This window comes from Sceloporus occidentalis, unplaced genomic scaffold (genome assembly GCF_023333645.1).
Source record: "Sceloporus occidentalis isolate IW3139 unplaced genomic scaffold, rSceOcc1.0.p SCAF_18, whole genome shotgun sequence".
In the NCBI taxonomy this organism is placed as follows: domain Eukaryota; kingdom Metazoa; phylum Chordata; class Lepidosauria; order Squamata; family Phrynosomatidae; genus Sceloporus; species Sceloporus occidentalis.
The window spans coordinates 16,132,623-16,149,183 of record NW_028316998.1 but is presented as its reverse complement, the minus strand read 5'-3'; the positions used below and the strand labels follow the sequence as shown (position 1 = coordinate 16,149,183).

At 38.3% G+C, this 16,561-nt stretch overlaps 1 protein-coding gene across 1 annotated transcript; it reads left to right on the top strand.

Moving 5' to 3' along the window:
- Window positions 1-908: 908 nt before the first annotated feature.
- LOC149302709 (serine/threonine-protein kinase PRP4 homolog) lies at window positions 909-15,466 on the top strand. The gene is made up of 15 exons (XM_089482328.1): window positions 909-943; window positions 2,718-3,887; window positions 4,499-4,672; window positions 4,858-5,016; window positions 5,205-5,286; window positions 5,524-5,731; window positions 5,849-5,922; window positions 6,237-6,327; window positions 6,648-6,795; window positions 10,501-10,638; window positions 11,515-11,668; window positions 12,098-12,212; window positions 13,686-13,837; window positions 14,400-14,486; window positions 15,263-15,466. Exons 1-15 carry the CDS (start codon window positions 909-911, stop codon window positions 15,464-15,466), a joined length of 2,991 nt encoding a protein of 996 aa, XP_089338454.1.
- Window positions 15,467-16,561: the final 1,095 nt, after the last annotated feature.

The following is a 16,561-nucleotide window of genomic DNA, read 5'->3' as shown; positions in this document are numbered from 1 at the left end:
GTATAACGTTAGTTGGATTTAGTAAAGAAAAAAAATGGAACAAACCTAACGGCACAGAGTCTGTATCTAATGTCATTGTAGTGTCACATTCCCCTACAAAAATGATCGTGCTTCCGGCAGCACTGAGCCGTCCCTTACCATCTGCCTGTTGCTTCGTGCTCAGTCTCCAGTACTACGAGCCGCACTTCCCTCCCACTCTTTTATTTAAACAAGCTTTATTAACATAAACACAGCACCATACTGCATCAGAGCACATGCGATAAGAATCCACGCTGTAACAGAGACGGGACGGTCAATTAGATTTTTACAATGAGAATTTATATATAATTTGTCTCAGCATTAGAACTTTAAAATAGATAATTTGTCTTTTTAATTCTCCAGGTCCGAATGACAATGTGTAACCCTAAAAAAAGCTGTAAACTGGCTCTTAAGATGGAAATTTGACAGGCATCTAATATAGTCATAGCAATACACCACAGCTGATTTTGTGTTAGTATACCTGTTATTATAGCCATATTTTAGTTGTGTTTATATACCTTTAATTCTGGGGTATTTGTATAAGAAATATTTCTGGTGCTTACCTCCATAGCAATCAAACCACTTGCCCAATTTTAATGGTTACCTATGGTGATGAGTCCAAATTTTGTACCCAACTCATTTTTCTACCCCACCCCCTTAGTATTAAACGCGTATTAGTGATTCAAAACAAAACTACAACACTAGGTCGCTAAGCTAGATAACAGGGGCTAATGAAACCAAGCAATTCACACACTGCCAACCAACATACGGAAACCAAGTCGCCAATCACTACCGGAAGTGCTTCGTTTCAGAGACGGAACTGACGTCTAGTTTCCGCTTCCGCTCACGGCAACCTCATCTCCTCCTGAGCGTTTTGCTGTGAGTTGGAAATGGCGGCCTTGGAGTCGGAGATACGCGATCTCGAGTAAGAGTCGTTGGCAAGGCGTAAACTCCTTTAGGCGATACTGGGCGCGTAGTCTGGATTTAGTAATAGTTTAAGTCTATTTGTGTGAATCCTGGACCCGAGAAGTTATAGATATCGGTGTGGGGGCCGAGGGAGTAGTTGCGAGGAAGAGAGAACGCGCGGAAACAATACTTTTGGCATCCATTACAGCAGAGTAGCTAGCGTTCCTACCCAATGCAGTTACGTTTCCGGGCTCGGTACTAAACAATAGGTGATCGTTTTACTGAGCAATAGACAGGGGAGGAAGGAGGGGTTACTGTGGAGATGAGTTTACCGTATGGGTTCATCAGCTTGAACATCATTTGTTTACCGATAATCCGAAATGTTGTCATAGTCTGTTATAAAGGATGCCTTGGCCTTGCGTATCATGTTTTATATAGTAAGGGCTTACTTTCCTATGTATATGCTTTCACTCATTCAGCACGAGCACATTGCCCTGCTTTACCTTATTGTATCTTCACTTAGATTTCGTGTAAACAGTGAGGCATTGCCTACCGTTAACTAAATTAGTGGTGCAAATTATGAGAGCCACGGATTAAACATTTGCTATTTTTCTGTTTAGGTTCTCATCTGTATGCCTACAAGTTAAAGGCAGGAGTTTGCAATTGTCCGCTCACGTTTAGTTTTAACTGGAAAATTAGTGTTTTAGCTAATTAACTGCTTGCGGAATGATCTTGACCAAGAGCGAATAACCTCTTAGGTTAGAAATATAAAGGTCTAAAAATGTGGAATACCATCCTATGTAGGTTAAGCAAGCATACAAACTACACACCAGACATGATGTTGATCAGGACTGGATGTTTTCCCAAATCCACTCACTTGTGCGATTAACACAATGCTGCGGTGCACTAGAAAGGATCTAACGTTCCCTTTTTGTGTGCTGAGCGTAGGGATCTTTCTGATGCCTGAGGTTAATATATTTTATCATAAACAAATCATTGGCATTTGTAGATGGAGCCACATTGATTTGATGTAAAAAAAAAAAAAAAAAGTGCCACTTAACACAGTGACTTATTGAATGGATTTGGGAAAAAAAAATATTCAAATGCATTTATTAGAATATTTGAATGACACCAGTGATGCCCGCTTGTCAGCCTTTTAACAATGGCTTATAGTAACAGCATTAGTTAAAACTGTTAATACGTTCTTCCACCTCCAGTGTTTTGTACTTTATGTAATTTGAAATGCATTTATTTTCCTTTTGATGACTTGGCGTGGCCAATTCAATTTACATCCTATAGCCAATGCAGTATATACTGTCTTAATTTTAAATGAACAGAGCATGACTGCGATTTTCAGTGCTAGGGAATCGTGGGAAAGGTTTCAAGAACATTTTATTTCATAAAACGTTTCTAATAACATAGCAAAATCCAGTAATCCTTGGTTTTTTTTTTCCTCTTTTTCTAAACACAGTTCACAAGCCAGTCTCTGAACTTTGTTACATAAATGGCTAGATTTTTAGACGAAATATTTTGTATACTTATTGTGTATGCCTTGTGTGCCAACACTGGACCTGTTAACCATCCGTATGCATTGCAGCTGTTCTTCCAGTATGTTGAGTTGCTTTTCCAGTACATTGAGTGCTGTAGTAGTCAACATGCTAGTGCGTGGGCCAACATTTAATTTTCGTGAAAGCCTTCTGGTTTTCTTGAGCAAAGTAATAACCAATAAAAATTTTCTTGTTACTTTTCATAGCCCAATGCACATAAGATTCAAAATATGTCTTTGTTTTCAGTATGGAAGATGGTGACACTTCAGACAGAAGTGCAGTGGAGGAAAATGGTGAAGTTTCTGAAGAAGAGCAACAGCCGAATAAGCACAGTAAACACAAAAAGAAGAAACACAAGCATCGGAGTAAGCACAAGAAACACAAGCATTCATCCGAAGAAGACAAGGATAAAGACAAAAAACACAAACATAAACACAAACACAAGAAGCACAAAAGGAAAGAGGTTACTGGTAATGACAAAGATGACATTTCCCCTTCAAAGAGGGCTAAACTGGATGACTTTGCTTTGTTGGAAGACTTGGAGAAACAGAGAGCTATGATTAAAGCTGAGCTTGACAATGAATTAATGGAAGGTAAAGTTCAGTCTGGCATGGGATTAATTTTACAAGGCTACAACTCTGGTTCAGAGGAGGAAGGCGAAATTAATGAAAAGGTCCGCAATGGGAAAAAATCTTCCAAGTCAAATGCCAAGGGGAAGCAAGAGCTTGACTCCAAAATTAGTTTAAAAAGGAGGAGCAAGAGTAGGTCCAACGAGAAGACAAAACACAAGTCGGAGAAGAAAAAGCCTAAAGCCAATTCTGAAGCTGTTAAAGAAAAAGTACCTAGGAGCAAATCGAAGGAGAAGAGAAAGTCCAAAAGCCCAGCCAGAAGAAATAAGTCTCAAGATCACCTGAAAAGGTCACCAGTACTGCGGCGTCAGTCCCCAGAAAAAAATGTAAAATCAAAGTCTCCTCCTCCAGATGAAAGGATAAAAATAAGAGACAAGAAGAAATCTCCAGTAGCCAGTGAAAGCAGAGTCCGAGATCGAAGCAGGAAGTCTAAATCTCCTGCAGCTGGAAGAAGTAAATCTAAAGAGAGACGGTCAAGGTCAAAAGAGAAGAAAACCAGGAGATCAGATGGAGAGAGGGACAAGAAACCTCTTAAATCTCCTACCAAAGATGCCTCTTCTGGAAAAGAAAATCGTTCACCAGGTCGTCGGGCAGTCCGCAGTCCACGAGCAAGAAGCTTAACTCCTAAACAACGTGATAGGACTTTGAGGCATAGCAGATCTCCACTTCCACACGATCGAAAGGCTAAATCCCCACCTCGAATACAGTCACCCTCCCGGAGAGCAAAAAGCAAATCACCTGAAAGGAAAAGAAGAGAGATGGAGAGGAGGCGGCTATCATCTCCAAGGTAATGTAAAGCACGTTGAATGTTGTTAAAAGATCAATGGTGTGGAAAAGCATTGTGACGGATACATGATTATTTGTTCTGGTTTTTCCCCACAATTTGTCCTTTAATTGTAGTTTTCTAGAAATATGCAGGTTTTGACAGAAAGCTACCCTTACTCTAAAGGGGGCAGACTACATGGGGTTGGATGGCTTTCTGCTGTCTGTTGCTATTAAAATAAAAAACACTACCAATAATACTATAAATACGCTGCCAGTTGAACGCAGGTAAACAAACAAAATATTTCATTTTCATAGTTTTTCTGTTTAGATTTTTGTAGCAACCTTATATACAGCTTCTGTGTAGCTGCTAACCCATGTTTTTCTTCCAGGGCCAATTCAGCTATTCATAAGCAATCTGTACATCCTTTTACATGAAATGTTTTTGTTAGATAGGCTGAACTATACTTTTTAGCCTGCCCAGCCCTTCAAAAACAATGCTGGGTCAACCTTTGCGTTTTTTGTTTTTTTTAATCTGTTTTGAAACTTTTCTCTAACTTTTTTTTTTCTTTCTTTTTTTATGCCTGTATGACTAAATTGTGTTAATCACGTGTTACTAATAACTGTCATGTTTAGGACGCGATCTAGAGATGATGCTCTTGCAAGACATGATCGATTAAAAGATTCCAGCCCACCGAGATGGTCCCCATCAAGAAGACGGCCAAGTAGGTCTCCAATTAGGAGGTGGTCTCGCTCACCGCTCAGGAGAAGCAGATCTCCCTGGAGACGAAGCAGGTCTCCTCATAGGCGGTAAGAAGCCATATTGTACAAATGAGATTCATTTTGCTGTGAAGATTATATGAAGGTGCTGTTATTTAGCAGAATCAAATTGTAAGGTCACCAAAGGAGACTTTTGTTGTGGTTTTGTTTGTGGGACACCTAGAATAGGCTGTAATATTCTTTGCACAAACAAATTCGTGTTTTGTTTTATGCAGAGATCGTAATCGAAGAAGTAGATCTCGTCTTAGGAGGAGGTCACACTCTCGAGGAGGACGTGGTCGAAGAAGGAGAAGCAGAAGCAAAGATAAAGAAGATAAATTTAAAGGAAGCCTTTCTGAAGGAATGAAAGTGGAACAGGAGTCTTCAGATGAAAAGTATGAAGTAAATCTATATTTAACGCAGTAGCCTGTATTAAAGTGTATTCATTTCTATGCATATAAATAATTTAGCTTTTTGGAAATTCTGTGATATTTTATGTTTGCAAGTATTTTGTTCTTACCTGGTGAAGTTTCCGGATCCTGTCTTTTATAGTATTCCTAATGCTGCAATGTATTTTATCTAGTCTTGAGGACTTTGATGTTGAAGAAGAGGATGAAGAAGCTCTTATAGAGCAGAGACGACTGCAGAGGCTGGCAATTGTACAGGTAGAGTTTTTTGTTTTCTATTATAAGCATGCTTGTGTAAAGCATCGAGAATAAAGTATCATTCTTGTACAGCACATTGTGTGGGTATCATACTTGTTTTTTTTAGTTTTTTTTTTTAAAACAATTGTGTGAAATGCATTCTGGTGGATGTTTAATTAGCATTGCTATAACTATTACGACTTAATACTCACAACCTTTTAATTTCAATGAAATTTCTGTGTTTCTCATATATTGCAGAAATACAAGTACTTGAATGACGACAGCAATATGTCTGTGCCTTCTGAGCCCAGTAGCCCACAGAGCAGTTCACGAAGTCGATCAGCCTCTCCAGATGACATTCTAGAAAGAGTTGCTGCAGATGTTAAGGAATATGAAAGGGAGAATGTAGACACATTTGAGGCTTCTGTGAAAGCCAAACACAACCTCATGACTGAACAGAATAATGGTATGAGTCACAGTGCTTCAGAACGCAAGCCTTCGTTTTCAGATATTGCAAGACACTACAAATGCATAATGCCATACTTTTTGTTATAATTCATTGTGTGCTTTTTTCCCCCTTAAGGAGCTGCACAGAAGAAAATAATGGCTCCTGACATGTTCACGGAATCTGATGATATGTTTGCAGCATATTTTGATGTAAGTATTTTCTTATTTTTCTAGCCATTTTAAATGTTTTTATTCAAAAGATTTCAGCTGTTTCAGTTCATTATGAGACCCATTGCTCAGCTGATTAGGTAAAACGTGGTTCACCCTATTCCATCAAAAATATGTTCTTCACATAGATGAACGTGTGTTCTATGCATTGAGCAGGCTTGATCATCCACAACGTGGCATGTTCTATCAATCTTTTTACGCTTGTCTGCTGTGCGTGTTTGAGTGCCTGGCTCTAAACCTTATGCACCAAATCAAAATTGTACTCATTTCAATGCATAAAACCTTCTTTATTGCAGAGTGCTCGATTTAGAGCTGCTGGCATTGGAAAAGACTTCAAGGAAAACCCCAACCTGAGGGATAACTGGACTGATGCTGAAGGATACTATCGTAAGCATTTTTTTTTTTTTTTTTTTTGCTTGAATGTTGAATATTTTTGTGAAACTATTTTCTGGGTATGCGGGCCACATTTTAAGCTTGCATTAAAAGAAATACAGATGTGTGTTTTTATATATATATATATATATATATATATAATTAGCAAGGCTGAGAACTTGTATAGTGTATAGTAAAGCTTCAATAAAGTTTTTTTTATTTTTTTTTATTTATCTTTTTAAATGGTAAAATTCCTATCTCTTTTAAAATGTATATATTGAAATTGAATTCTAATTTATATTTCTGTGCAAAATTGATTTATTTTCCTGTCATAGGTGTCAACATAGGAGAGATACTGGAGAAACGTTACAATGTGTATGGATATACTGGCCAGGGTGTATTCAGTAATGTTGTACGTGCCAGAGATATGGCAAGGGCAAACCAGGAAGTTGCTGTGAAAATTATCCGCAACAATGAGCTTATGTGAGTATTAATGATTTTAAAACATTTATGTGCGTGAAAACTTTTTATTACGTTGTTCATTGGCTTTTTAACCCCTTAACGACAATTGCCGGTCCTGGCACGACACGGAAAAGCATGTGCTTTACGACAATTGACGTGCCAGGACCGGCACGTCTTTAAACAGGTGCAGAAAGCGATCTGTTTTCGCTTTCTGCACCCAAAAAACGTTGCTGAATGCCTCGACCTCGAGGCATTCAGCAACGCCGCGATCGGAACGAAGGGGCCATCTCTGGCCCCTCCACGGGGCGTCGACATCCGCCATACTTTGTATGGCGGCGGACGCCCGTTTTAAAAGCGTTTAGGAGGCGATCGACGATCGCCTCCTAAACTTAAATGGTGTCGCTGGAATGCCTCGATCAGGAGGCATCCAGCGACACCAAACACTTACCTTTCGATGGGCTGTGACCGCTCCGGAGAGCGGTCACAGCCGCAGCTCCCGATGATCTTCGCCATCAAGCAAGATGGCCGCTGCCCTGTAACAGGAACCAACAAATTTTAAAAGTTCGCTAGATGGTCCAGACCATCTAGAGAACTTTGGCTCCACTTGCAGGTTGAATACAGGTACTGCATTCACCATGCAAGTCAATGGAACCCAGCTTTCTAATCACAGTGTGATTAGTAAAAATAAATTAAAAAATAAAATAAAATTAATAATAATTAGAAAAAAAATAGTAAAAAAACTAGTAAAATGTAAAAATCATTTCCCACTGATGTCACTATCAGGGGAACCTCCAAGTTGAAAAAAAATGTTAATTTTTAAAAAAAAAAAATATATTTTTGTGAGCAAGTCCTAAAATTAGCATATTAGCTTAAAACAATTCTCGCATGGAAAGAGTTAAAATACTGGCATATTAAATGCCCGTGGGGTGTCTACTTTTAAAAAAGGTATGATTTGATGGGGTAAATTGAATTGGCCGGGTTCAACAACGTCCCGATTAACACCGGGGGAAGGATGGCCACACACCTAATTTCCAATTAGAAAAATGCACACGTACCAAATGTGGCCTTTTAGTTCCCACAAAAATGACAAACCCATGCATGTGGGGTATCACTGTACTCAGGAGATGTTGCTGAACACATTATGGGGTGTCGTGTGACAGCGGCATATACCAGGAGCTGTAAATTCATACATAAAGTAGGTGTGTGTGGGAAAAATACACACACAAAAATACTACTGCAAACTTTGAAAACATGCTGGTGGTAAAATGTGTGCATGCAAAGAGTTAAAATACCAGCATTTAAAATACCCTGTGGTGTCTAGTTTTGAAAAATATATGGTTTTGTTGGGCACACTGAAATGGCCTGGCTCAAAGATGTACCAAATAGGGCATGGGCAGTGGATCCCCAAATGCCAAAGTTCAACATTGAAAAATGCGCATGCCCCAAATGTGGCCCTTTTGCCCCCAAACAGCCAGGCAAAATCATTCATGTGAGGTATCGCTGTACTCAGGAGATGTTGCTAAACACATTGGGGTGTTTTGTGATAGTGACATAAACGAGAACCTTTTAATTCATACCTGAAGTAAAATGTGTGTGACAAAACAAAAGCAAAAAAATGACTACCACAAAGTTTGACAAAAACTGGTGGTAGATATGGTGCATGGAAATAGTTAAAATACTAGCATTTGGAATACCCTGGGCTGTCTAGTTTTCAAAAATATATGATTTGATGGGGTAAATTGCATTGGCCGGGTTCAAAGATACCCGAAATGGCACATGGGGGGAAGAATTACCAGATTTGGAAAAAATGGCTTTGAAATAGCAAAACGGTACCTGTACTTATTGCTCCATAACGTGCAGAAAAAAGCAAAAAAACATAAAAACATTGGGTATTTCTAAACTCAGGACAAATAGTAGAATCTATTTAGCAGGTTTTTTCATTACCTTTTATAGATGAGTAAAAGATTTTTCAACTAAAAGTTAGAAACAGTCATTTTTTTCTAAATGTTTCACCATATTTTATACTTTTTTTTTAGTAGTAAATAATATGATACAATCAAAACAATGTCATATAATGAAAGCCCTTCTTGTCCTGAAAAAAACAATATCTAATGTGTGTGGGTTCAGTAAACGGGAAAGAAGAAAATTACAGCTAAACACAAGCAGCGCAGAAATGTTAAAAAGGCCATTGTCACGAAGGGTACAAAAAGTAAAATCAGCCTTTGTCACGAAGGGGTTAAACACAGAGCATCTCTTGTTCATATATATTTAGGGTTGTTATGTATAGTGACCCCTGACAAATTATATATCTGAATTCAAAATGCAGGGGGCAATATACCAGTGTGGGATTTTGGGGGTCTCGGGAAACTGGACCCCTTACGGCTGACTCTACCCCTGATGGTGGTGCTGCAGCTATACAGTGCCCAACGTAAATATGAGCAAAGACGACTGAAAAATTCTTCATTATTTAACCTTTTGATCTTTTCTTAAAACAATATAGAAAAATACTCTGCTCCAATGTATATCAATTGCAGATACAACACAGGTTTATCCCCCCAAAAATGTTCAATATATGTGTGGCACAATTATTGGCACCCCTTTAGTCAATACTTTGTGCCACCTCGCTTTGCTAAGATAACTGAGTTGTCCTCTATAATGCCTGATGAGGTTGGAGAATACAATACTGGCAAGGGAAGATCCAACCATGGCCCTTTTTGAGCTTTCGGGCAGAGGCAGTCAGGTGTTCATTTAATATGTTATTTTATAGAGTTCACGATGCCATGTATCCTAAAAGAAATGTCCTGATCCCCTGGCAGATAAACAGACCCAAAATGTTAAGGAGCTACTACTATATTTAACCATTGGCATATGAGGTACTTTTCCATATGGCTACCTATCTAGTGTTTATTGCCAAACTCTGGTTTCATCTGACCATAGAACCTGGTTTGAAGTTCCAGTAGTGTCTGGCAAACTGAAGACAGTTGTTTGTTTTCGTTTGAGAGTAGGGCTTTTTTTTCTTGAAACACTTCCAAACAACTTGTGATGTAGGCGACACTGGATTGTAGTTTTGGTGACTTTCCTATTTTCTTATAGCCACTTTGTGACTCTCAACAACCTTTTGCCGCACATCATAGCTATATTCCTTGGTCTTACACATTGGCATGAATACCTAATTACCTAATATTTATACTCCTCTGAAACAGGAAGTCACAGTTGAACAATTTCCTGTTCCTAGTCACCCAGGTGTACTAAAAAAATGTAAAATATCAATGGTTGGCCTGTGTTTGTAATTGTTAATCCATAAGAGCAGAGTTTTTTATTTATTTTTTTTTGTATTGTTGGAAGAAAAGATCCAAAGGTTAAACAATATAAATTTTTCACAGCCTTCTTTGCTCCTCTTTTCCAAGGTTGCCGATAATATATATGGATATCACTATGTATTTCCAAATAAAGCAATTTTATGAATGGTGTAAGCCCCAGTTTTCAGCTGTTGTTTTTTTTTTTTTTTTTTTTTTATAAAACAGATTCTCATGCATTCTGGTAAGACTATCAAGGGAATTTATTAACATAAGCGGGGAAAATACTGGCTTTTCTGTCTTCGTTTTTTCAGTAGAGGGTAACGTATACACACATTGTATAGTAATGACGGCATCCTGTTCAAGGTTCCAGGAAATGCCTAAATGTTGGCGTCTTATTTTATGAGGACTTCTTTCTTAATATCCACAGGCAAAAAACAGGCCTCAAAGAATTAGAGTTCTTGAAGAAGTTGAATGATGCGGATCCAGATGACAAGTTCCACTGTTTGAGGTTGTTTAGGCACTTCTATCACAAGCAGCACTTGTGTTTAGTATTTGAGCCACTCAGGTAAGTCATTACTGCATTGTTTTGTATGGTACTAATTGTTTTCACGGTGCATTTTTTTCCAATATGCTTCTTGTGTATGGGCTCCACTGCATGCATACCAATCAATGCATTCATTATTAAAATATTGGAGTTGCCACCCCATGCTTTTAACAAAATATAGCAAGGCCTTTGTATGATGATCATAATCTCAAAATACAGACAACCTCCGCTACTGTTGGCACTTCCACTGGGGCTTCTATGATGGAGCGCCGGCATCACATGACCTTCAGGTGCTCATTCATAGAAGCTCCAGCAAAAGTTTCGGCCAGCAGCAGAAGTTTATCTATGCACATCACACAGACGTTCGCCTACTGCCCCAACTAGACACTTAGGAGTATGGAGCACGGGGGTAAGTCTGGGGGGGGGGCACAGTGGCTTATAAGGGGATATAAGGCATAGCAGAGGGCTCTATGTAATATCTGGGGGTATAAGGCATATCTGGGAGGCAGTGTGGCAAGCCTGGGCTCAGATGTGCATAACTGGGGTGGGGGGGCAGGTTGGGAAATAAAAACAAGAAATGCATTTTTCTCAGTTTGATTTTATTCTGCTGTTTGTTGTTAACATCGTTATTTTAACTAAACGGAAAATAAGTTAGTTGCAGCCCTAGAGTGCATGTACCAACATTAATTCACTGAAGGAGGGTTTGTGTGGACACAAATAGGTCACATGGTGGCTTTTATGTAAATGGTCCAAAAAACATCACTGCGTTCTTTTCGTGTGATTCCAATAGTACAAATAGGATGCAGCCTTCTTGACTGTACTCTTAATACTAAATAGCATACTTTATTTTAGTAATTAGCTTTTTTCTTTTTTTGCATTTGTTTTTTAATATTTCAGTATGAATTTGCGAGAAGTGTTGAAGAAATATGGAAAAGATGTAGGTCTTCATATCAAAGCAGTACGCTCATATAGTCAACAACTTTTTCTGGCTTTGAAACTACTGAAAAGATGTAATATACTTCATGCGGATATTAAGCCTGATAACATACTGGTAAGCGTCCTAGATCCACCTTTTTCTTACCTTTTTAGATGTATTGTTTATTACAATGTTCTTGCTGGGCTATTTGGGTAATGCTGTATGTGTATTTAAGCTGCTACATTCCAGGATGTGTCATCGGTTTAGCAGGAGTAACATTTCTTTTGGGATCTGTGGAGTTTGTCCCTCCAGCTCTGATATAGTGTTAATGTCAGGATGTTTGTAAACGTTTCCAGTTGGGCATGAAATCTAGATCATCGGTTTTGACATATAAAAAGCAGATCCATTGCTTTTATGACTTTTTTTTTTTTTTGTAAATGATTAAGTGATTTAAGATTCGAAAAATATGACTATTTCCCATTTGATTTTATTACACAATTTTCTCAATTTAAAATGTTTTTTTTACGTAACTGTTACATTTATTTTTTGTGCCTTTTTCCTAAGGTAAACGAATCCAAAACAATTTTGAAACTTTGTGACTTCGGTTCTGCATCTCATGTTGCCGATAATGATATAACACCATATCTTGTCAGTAGATTTTATCGAGCTCCCGAAATCGGTAAGTTTAACAATGTCAAAATATCCTTATGATAGGAGTCATTAATTTGTAAGATACGTCGTTTTACTAATGTTAAACCTGTATGTAAAGCAAGCAGGGCCGGTCCAAGGCAAAATGCCGCCTGGGGCGAATTTTAAAATGCCGCCCCCCCCCTTATCTACCCTTCCACTCCCTCCGTCCCTGCCGCCCCCCCCCATTATCTACCCTTCCTCTCCCCCCTTGTACTTACCTTTCAGCAGTCCTGCTGCGAGTCTCCCTGTTTGAGGAAATCTTCCGGCACTCAGCATTACAAGCCGGCACCGAGACCGAACAGGGAGACTCGCCGCAGAGGAGAGAGCGAGGGGCGCCGAGCGGTTACTGACAGCTTGGTAAGCGGAAACCACTTGGCGCCCCTTTCTCTCTTTCGCTTTTTAAAAAAAAAAAAAAGTCTTGGGGCGGCAAAGTGCCGCCCCTTCAAAAGTGCCGCCTGGAGCGGCTGCCCCACTTGACTCCATTGTCGGGCCGGCCCTGAAAGCAAGAAAAGTTTGCAGTGGTACATTTCTAAGTATTCCATAAGAACAGGTACTTGTTTTTGCTACCTTCAATGTTATTTCTTGCTGCATGTTTAATACCGTATTTGCTCGATTAAAGACGACCCTCCAAAATTTTTATAATTTAGGGGAAAAAGCCTCAGTATAAAACTTCCCTATAAGAATTTTTTTACTGATGAATATTAATATAAACAATTTTTTCATATTTAGTAAAAACTATGAGAATTAAATTTTGTTTTTCTTTGCCAACCTGCCCCCCAGAAATGCCTTATGCCCACCTATATGCCACTCTGCCTCCAAAATTGCCGTATACCTTCCCAAATGTCACACAGCGCCTGTGGACGTCTTCGCGATGCCAGGTTCCCTGCAGTGCTGAGGGGGATCCTCGTCTCTGGCAGCATGTGAACATCTGCACAATGCACCCAGACAACCTCTGCTGGGGCTTCTATGGATGGATCACTGGAAGGTCATGTCACGCCAGCACTCAGTTATAGAAGCCACCGCAACAGTGGAGGTTACCAGAGAGGATCCGGGCCCCCTGCAGCACTGCTGGGGTTCTGGATTTTAATGTCCTAGTCAGACCTCCTATTTGAGGTCTGATAACAAGACGACATTGAATATAAGACGGAGGGTGTTTTTCAGAGCAAATACGGTATATTACAATGGACAAATTGCCACAAGAAAACTTGTCATTTGACCTCTGTAAGCACGAACACTTTTCTTTATCAACTTTAAAGTGATTTATGTAAAAGTATTTAAGCAGGTTTAATGTAGCTCCAAAAGGACTTGATTTGTTTGTTTTTGGGGGGGGTGCAAAAGAGAGGGACTTACGGGAGAAAAAACACCTGTTCATTTAAGTCATTAGCTGTTTGGATTACGTATTTGTTTTTTGTTCTTTAACAGTTCTTTAATGTTTTCCCCCAATGTCACGCTTTTCTTCTAGTCATTGGAAAACTGTATGACTATGGTATAGACATGTGGTCTGTTGGCTGCACCTTATATGAACTTTACAATGGAAAGATCTTGTTTCCTGGCAAAACCAATAATCACATGCTAAAATTAGCAATGGACCTTAAAGGAAAAATGCCAAACAAGGTAACTTATTTTCTCCATCTTTAATAAAAACCCACTGAGGCACGTTTTGTATAAAAACTAGTTCTATTGCAAAGTTAGAAAATTAGTCTTATAACCTTAGCGGCCAATGGATTGGTGGCATCCCTATAGCCCTTTTTACTAAATAGGGAATTGTCATTTGAAACAGCTTCCAGATCTGATTGAAATAGGAATACTTAAATTGACAATATTTTAAGGCTAAAACTTTTTTTGTTGTCCAGATGTGTTTTTTTTTTTTTTTTTAATCCATAATCCAATCAAATGCAGTTCAGCTATGTAGTTATTTATTAAACTATTTTATCAAAAAGTATTTTGTAAAACCGCACTCAGGTCAATTTACTATGATTATAGAAACATCTGTTCTGACTCCTGATTAAAAGTATTGTGGGATGCTTTAATAATTGAGATTTGATTTTATGTATTTTGATTTATTTAGTAAATGATGTATTTAAATTTTTATGGATTCTTTAGGTACAATCAATTGTGCATGCTAATTCTGTGTTTGCTTCTTTGAAGTGGGGAATAAAGCAATTTTGTTTTATAGATGATTCGGAAAGGTGTCTTTAAAGATCAACATTTTGATGCAAATCTCAACTTCATGTACATCGAAGTAGATAAAGTTACAGAAAGGGTATGTTATATTTTCATTATCTTTTTTTTTTTTTTTTTTCTGTGAACATGCAGTTTTGTAGTTGGGGTGTGGGGGGGAGGGAATCCATCATTTAGTAACAGAAGTTTTTCATCTGCTTAATGTACACCAGGGGACATTATTGTATAACAGGTTCTGCCTTGCACATTGGGTAATGCAAACAATAGCATAAATAACCCCACAGACAATGTGGAAGGCCCTGGCTGTAAGAGCACATGGTGGAGAGGGTTGGGTTAATCCCATTGTGTGCTTGTGGGCTTTCCCAGAAATAAAATATGCTGTTTCGTTTAAGGACGGCTGGTTAGCAACATATTCTTTGTTTGTTTTTCTCTTCCTGAACAAATAGTTATAGACCGGATAGCATCCAAACTTTAACCATTGTTTAGTAGTAGAAGCAGGCTTTAAATGTCAGCTTCAAAAGAGAACAGACTGTGAACCACTGTACACCATATTCAGATCTTTTAACAGGAGCTTTCTTGACTATAATGTGTGTTTTATATACTAGGTGGTTTCTTTTTCCCATTTAGCCATAATTGAGCCATTCTTGACATGCATTAAAGCAGAAGCTTCATATGTACATATTAGACATGTTTTACCCCTTTAAAAGAAAAACAAAATGCTGCATTACCTGTAGTGCTCTGAAAATCTCCGTGTATTTTGGTTGGTAACATTTGTCTTTTGAGATGTTTGCGAAGGACTTAACGACAAATATTTTTTTATTTAAAAAAATGTGCGCTTCTTTTCTTTTTGCCTTTCAGGAAAAAGTTACTGTTATGAGTACCATTAACCCCACCAAGGATCTACTGGCAGATTTAATTGGTTGCCAGCGGCTTCCAGAAGATCAGCGTAAAAAAGTCCATCAGCTCAAGGACTTATTGGATCAGATTCTAATGCTAGATCCAGCCAAACGAATAAGCATTAACCAAGCTCTCCAACACCCATTTATCCAGGAAAAGATCTGAAATCTGGCAAATGGTTTGGCTAGTTCACACGTCAGGACTGAAGACACGTTCACAGCAGCCTGTTAATGTATATAAACATATAAATATTTCCCCTGAAAACTTTGAAAGCATGAAATTTTTTTCTTTTTTTTTTTTTTTTTCCTGAAGAAAGTTGTCTGACACAAATTTTGTTACCTGTACAACTTTTCCGCCACAGTAGTGATTGTCTGTAAACTGCATAAAATGTCACTTATGCAGTTTGTGTGAGGAAAAAAAATTATATTTGTTTAAAAACAAAATTTCAATTGAATGCGTGGATGTTATTTTATTTTTAGCAGTCACGGCTCATATATAGATGTATATTTTTTATTTTTATGTTTTGCAAGAAAACATGACCAGCATAAATGCTGTTTATATTCACGTTTTCCTAGGTTGTGTGCACAGGCCTCAGCAGCATGCCCTTGGTGTAGTCAGTGCCGAAAGGGGGCCTATTTCTTCTTGAGCCTTCCTGCAGGGATGGTGTCCTCTTTTAAAGCAGGTTGCGTACAACTTTCAGTACACTGAAGGTAAGCTAACCATCAACATCTTGGTCATTTAAGAAGTCTGTGTGTACATTTCTTTGTCAGCGGACGAACAGAAAATCAGAGCAGGTTGTGGCAACGTAATTCTCCTGCATGTTTCACAAGTGGCCTACTGTTGCGCTTTTACTTTAATGTTACTTGGTCAATATTTGTGGCAGTTTAATTCCATGGTTTGTTTTTTTTTCTTTTCATCTCTCCATTTCGTTAAGATGGAGTAAGCGCACTTGATGGAAGGAGCGCCTTCAGTGTACTGTTTAAACTTTTTATTTCCTATATATTTTTTAAATTGACTTATCTCTGAAAAGATTCCACTGTAATATAATCCAGTACTTTGTGCGCAAGTTGCAGTTAATGTTATAATTGGGTAAACTTCAAGTTCTTGTATTTTCCTTGTTTTTTTTTTCTTTTCGTTTTTTTTATATATACATTCTATGTATCAAATGTATTTCTGTGTATATCTAGTCAGTACCAGGGGATTTCCCTTCATCTGATTATAACTGCTTTTAAATGTTTTGGTACTAATTGCAGTTTCTGG

Coding starts and splice junctions, on each gene's coding strand:
- LOC149302709 (XM_089482328.1), top strand. CDS start 909: ATGGCGGCCTTGGAGTCGGAGATACGCGATCTCGA. Junction 5,923..6,236: donor TGTTTGCAGCATATTTTGAT/GTAAGTATTTTC, acceptor TCTTTATTGCAG/AGTGCTCGATTTAGAGCTGC. Junction 14,487..15,262: donor TAGATAAAGTTACAGAAAGG/GTATGTTATATT, acceptor TTTGCCTTTCAG/GAAAAAGTTACTGTTATGAG.